The 6,222-nt window shown below is 37.3% G+C and overlaps 1 protein-coding gene across 1 annotated transcript in view; it reads right to left on the bottom strand.

The window, feature by feature from the left end:
- Positions 1-208: 208 nt before the first annotated feature.
- Positions 209-6,222, bottom strand: part of smoc1 (SPARC related modular calcium binding 1) — a 329,006-nt gene continuing 322,992 nt past the window's right edge. The window contains exon 14 of the mRNA XM_088648925.1: positions 209-414. Within this exon, the coding sequence (XP_088505051.1) occupies positions 380-414 (35 nt within the window). The 3' untranslated portion in view covers positions 209-379. The remainder of the gene's footprint in view (positions 415-6,222) is intronic.

Raw genomic sequence — 6,222 nt, 5'->3', positions numbered from 1 at the left:
TTCCTGCTGTTAGCAGTATTGTGTATATAGTTTTATGTACAGACTGTGAAAAGTAGAGGTCTTTAAAATTAGACTGGGAAAATGATTTTTTTAATTCTTAAAAAATAAATAAAAAACGAGATATAATGATGTGTTCCTGCTTAGACATTGCACGACTTTAAAAGCAATAAAAACAGGTTTCGATAGTTAATAAAACGGGTGAGTTTTCTTCCTCGTGATCAGCTTAGAATCTCTGTGTACGCTGTAAGGTTCCTACTTCTTAATTAAACGTTTAAAATACACGAATTTCATAAAAACAACACACGTTTTGAATAGAAAAAATCTAATTCTGTTGTCTTCCTGGTATGTAGAACAGATCAGCAGGTCTTCTTTTCCCCAATCAGAGGCTCTGAAAACAGCGTCCCGTCCACTGCGCTGCGTAGGAGGGGGAGGCGGCACCAAGGGAGGGAGGAAGCACGGAGATCAGTATCGCACAATGGCCGTAAAGCACCAATTGCGACTGCATTCATAACTTAGTGTTTAGCTCTACTTGCCACTTACAATACCAACAGTACCAGCTAACTTTAGTAGTGACATTTTCATGGATCTTTTTAACAATAAAATTTACATCAGACTTCAGACACAATTAAACAGGCCTCAAAAAAGTCTGGTACAAACATTTTCAGCATGGAATAAACCGTTACTTTAATGGTATAAACCTTAAATGGATTAATATTCTCAATAAGATTTGGTGCTCAGTAACATGACTTAGAAAATGACAGAAGACATACGTATCATGCTTATCCTTCTATTTTTCATAATCGTAAACTCCTTAAGGCAGTTACATTTTCTCTGTTCTGACCTGGAGTTACAGAGAAATTTAAATTCTAATAAGAGATTTGTAATGAGGAAAGTCATACCAATCACTCATACAGTACCAGGATTTGCAATTACAATACAAATACTTTCTTTCTGTATGTGTTTATTTTGCAGTTTGAGTCTATGGCATTCCCTTGGGGGTCTATACTCCAAGGCATGACTTTTTTATGGGAACATGACATTTTTTTAAACATATATTTTTGTGGTAGGAGGGCGCAAAACATCAGTATTTACTGCTATTAATCACTGTACGATTTATAGTTGAAATCTGAGCCTAGATATAAAGTTAGATATAAAGTTAAAATCTCGACAAAGCAATGTAGGAAATACAGAGAAAATAAATCCTTTCTGACATCTAAAATCAGTTTCGATCAAGGTCTCTAAAACGAACAAGAAAAAGAGGATTTTCGGAGGGCAATTACTCTGTGTTTATATAGAATAAGTGATTTATGAGCAATCTAATTTCTTGTTCGTTTAAAACAGTGAAATGTCAGCTGCAAAAGATCGCACCAGAAACAGCACTCTCTCTGCCTGTCATAGACATTCAGGAAAGGCTGAATGAAGTCATGTCAAGTACAATAATTCGGTGATCAATAATAACAGTTGTATTATATCCATGGAAATATATTCATTATATGCCAGCGAACCTCACCGTGCCAGGCCACCACTGCGTCACACCACACAGCTGCCAGCGCATGTAACCGTGCCAGGCCACCACTGCGACACACCACACAGCTGCCAGCGCACCTCACCGTGCCAGGCCACCACTGCATCACCCAGCTGCCAGCGCACCTCACCGTGCCAGGCCACCACTGCATCACACAGATGCCAGCGCACCTCACCGTGCCATGCCACCAGCTGCGTCAAACCACACAGCTGCCAGCGCAACTCACCGTGCCCGGCCACCACTGCATCACACAGCTGCCAGCACACCTCACCGTGCCAGGCCACCACTGCGTCACAACACACAGCTGCCAGTGCACCTCTACATACCCGACCACCACTGCATCACACAGCTGCCAGCGCACCTCACCGTGCCAGGCCACCACTGCGTCACATAGCTGCAAGCGCACCTCACCGTGTCAGGCCACCACTGCGTCACACATATTTCAGCGCCATATATTTCATGGATATTATGGAATATAATGGATGGATATCTTAGTTATCTTTCTAGTTCACAGGTTTGCATGCATAATTTAATTTTGAAAGCCACTGAGACATCAGGTACTACTGTTGTATTTATGAAAAAGAAACAAAACAAAAAACATACTAACAACTGTGCCATCCTACTCCTTAGTTAATACATTTTATTATTCATAAACAGTTAACATTGTTAGCAAAATATTTTGAATTATATTTAACCCTATTTTTTCTTTAGTTTTGTATTTAACTTATTATATGATAGTCAGACTTAATGTATATTTGAACAATGAAAATATATTTTTACAAGATTTTACATTAAGCACTTAAAATTAATATGGTTAATAATAGTAAACTGTAACATGCTGTAACAAGATCTGTTAAACTGCGAAGAAAATGCTTTCAGAGAAAATGTTTCAGGTGTGAAGAACATAGATCTCCAATGCAATTTCAACCAAACCTGTTCCCACACACCCTGCCCCCACTACCATTAGAATATACACAACCATTTTAGCGTTTCATTCTGAGCAGAAGACCCTGACACCTGAAGAGTGCTGGCTGTGACGAATTAAACCGGTTTTACAGGTTTCAATCACAGACCATGTGACATGGGAGTCAGTAAACTAACACACAGCGCCACCGGATTTGATAACGCTATAAAAACGCTATACAATAATGTGACTTGGCACAGAACAAGTTTACAGCACAGTACAAAAATAAATGCTGACCATGACTTTAGAAGCATTAATTGCCTTACACTCAATTTAAACACAAGCTGTCTTTAGCCCTCTAAGCTGGTTCATACAGAAATGTAGAGATCCAGGCTCAGAACACACAGCTTCATTAGCGAATACATATGCAGGACAACTAGAGAAGACGTTTTACAGAGGATGGATTTTTAGAAACATCCCATCAGTGACATCACTGAAGTCAACTCCTAGGTACTGTAACTGTCGTGTGGATAGTTTCACAAGAATCAGACAAAGGTTTAAGCATCGCTTGTTCTAGATAAAACTGCAAAAAAAAAACAACAACCAATAATGTACTTCTTTGCGGCTCTGTTTGCCCAAATCATATATTCACAACGTGAAATCTAGAAAATAATATTACGTAACCAAAATCCGCAATATGGAAACAGAACCTGTGTAATTGTTGATAGATGATGTACTCGTAACATTTTTTCAAGACGAACTACAACATTTAAAAAATGACTTGTATGTACTTGATATCTCGAATCAATCCACGGGTCCCAGCACAAAACGAAACTAAAACGCATACCGTTTCGCGCTTCTTATTAGTTGCTCAAAAGTAATTTGACCGTATGAAATGCATAATATAAACCTAGAAACATATACGTGAGCAGTACTTAAGCACTGTAGTATCGGTGTTAAGACATACCTCTCAAATACTGTAAATCAAGTTAAAAATATCTCAAGACCGATTCTGGTCATAATGAAACCATGTTTCGTGTATGTTTTCTTTTTCATCTTGAAATAACTCATTTCTAAATACCTTTTTCACTGTTAACATCTTGCAGCAACTCTGCGACAAAATATACACTCTGACAGTTCATCCTGCTACCAACATTAAATAAAACAAATCTTAAGATTTCTATATTTATGTCTTTATTTAGTGGTTTCATTAGTGACAAAGGCTAAACTTTCTTGGAAAAATGTATTTTATGTGTTGCGGAAAAAACTGACTTGCTTTAACAAAATATGTTTACAAATCCTTTCACCTGGCATTTTCGTAGTTAGAAATTATGGAACGCTCTGTTAAAAGCAAGGGAGTTTTTATGTCCGTTGCAGTTCTTTTGCAACATGAATATAATTATATCGTTATTAATTTCTTGAGATACGCGATTCCATATTATATTCCCTTTTAATCAAATTCTAAAAGTATGCTTGTTGACTCCGGTATCACGTTAGTTAAAGACTTCGAAGCTTACAATGTTTAGGGAGAAATGGAATACTGGTGTGTATTTTTTTCTTTAAAGTACTGAGACCAGCCATATACTGTATGTTTATGTTCCAAAATTAATATCGTTTATGGCCTTCACACGCGTTACAGTATGCTCCTCTTCTTTTTATGCTCAGCTACTAAGATTTCCCTTCAGTGGTAAAATTAGATATGAATATTCAATACTTAAACGGGCACAGTTAAGACATTAAATATACATATACATACTGTATACAGCACAGTTTGCATACGGTAATATGTTTATGTTACGCGATTAAAAAATTAAAAATTAAAAAACTGAAGCTTTACACATTCCGTATGATCAGAACAAAAACCGTGATCACATATGCAGGTGTGAGTACACTTTCAGCAGGGTTAACAACTTCTTTTTTCAGATTTGTTTTAAAATGTTTAACTGTTAATACAATGGGGAATTAAACTGCGATTGTACTGTTTATCACCTAATTTTGTGAGTTATATACATAATGCTGTTGGTTGAGTGTACTGGTACAGGTTCAGTCTTGTTGGTCTGATATAACTCATTCACCACTCATATCTTCATCTCAAGTGACAAGATAAGGGTCATCCAAGAAGAAATCTCTACACGTCTGCACATTTTTATACACCCTACCCTAATAGTGCCTACATTTCTGTTCTTTTATATTTCTTGCCATTTATTTTGAGTTTAATTTCCCATAGATTCATTCTTTTATCAGTAGTAGGCTGGGTTTCTCATACCAAAACAATACAAGTAGGTAGCTTTGTCAGCATGGGTAGGCTACGAGGAACAAGTAAAGGTTTATTCCATGCTGAAAAGAAAAGAGACACAATGTTTCAGCTGTGGAGCCTTCGTCAAGTTTGAGGGTGAGAGGAAACAATGTATGGAAGAACAAAAGCCAGGGGTGGAGAGGAGGCGGGAGCAGGAGAGAAGGAGTGGTCAAGTTAAGAGAAGTCAAGAAAGGTGTGAAGTCAAAACAAAATGAGTCTGTCATTGAAAGAAGGGGAATGAGTTCAGGATCCTAGTAATTTGGGGTTTGGATGTCTTCCTGCAATAAGAGTTGTGAAAACCCTAATGTGAAGACACAGACGAAGGCATGGCTGTTTGAGGTAAAATGGGAAATGTGTTTGGGGAGATCTTTGATCCTCACAGCCTGAAAGATTGCAAAGGAACAAGTTATAGGTTTATTTCATTCTGAAAAGAGAAGAAAGAAAATATAACATTTCGGCCATGGAGCCTTCTTTACACCTGGACTAAGTCCTGTATGAAGAGTAGCAAGATTGAACAATGTATCACTTGCTTTGAAGTCCTTGGTTTGGTTAAGTAACAACCAGCACAATTTTATTCTTAATCTGTGCATGCAAACCCCTTGTTTACAGTTTCATTGCAGTTTTAAATTGCCAGTTTTATCAGACAGCAACCTAGGCCAAGAAGATTTATTTTTTTTATTCTAGAGGATTTCTTTCCTTTCTTGTGATCTCCTTTGGGGGCAGTTGTGAGACAAAATCATTGTGATTAACACAACTATCTGCTTCACTACCGTTTGTGTTTAATACAAACAGAAATGTGGAATTGTTTGTAATATGGCAGGTAGTGCAGTTCTTCTATACAATATACAGATGCAGGCATTCAAAGTTCACAGTACTGTTACTGTACTTCCACTACAGTATAGCTTGTGGGAAATATATTTATTTGTCCTGCATTAAAGTTTAACTCGTTCATAGCGCCCTACATTACAAACTCCAAGCGTTTCATTTTGTCTATTGCTACAATATCGACAACAATGTAGTTAAAAGAAACATGTCAAAAGGTTTCCAAAATAACCAGAAATGAACGAGTTGAGGGATTTGATAATAATAGTGAAATTATAAAAATGACCCCATGTTGCTAATTATGCATACCCAACTTTACTGTAATTCAGTTTTTTCACTCACAGACAAAATAGAACAATGTAGAGTACATAACTTGGTTATGTATTTTTAAGGAACAAATTTGGAATCTACATGCTCTCCCCGCATAGTTATCAACAATGAAAATATCTCTGGAATAGGCATCCTGTATAAATGCTAAAGCAGAGGCTATGGAGCAAAAAATTTGCAAAGGAAACCAAATGGTTTGACACCTGTGGCGCGTTGAGTGAATATCCTACATTGTGAGCGCATTTGCAAGGCTATTAAAAAAGGTTGATCGAGTAAACAGTCTGGGTGTGGCGAGTTTCGACTGTTTCCAGTCTTGGGTGAAAGGAAGGTCTTTCATTGGAAGGTTCA

Source organism: Lepisosteus platostomus, chromosome 10 (assembly GCF_059453375.1).
Source record: "Lepisosteus platostomus isolate fLepPlt1 chromosome 10, fLepPlt1.hap1, whole genome shotgun sequence".
NCBI classification, from domain to species: Eukaryota; Metazoa; Chordata; class Actinopteri; order Semionotiformes; family Lepisosteidae; genus Lepisosteus; species Lepisosteus platostomus.
Note: the sequence above shows the minus strand (reverse complement) of the source record. Positions and strands in the feature narration are given on the sequence as shown.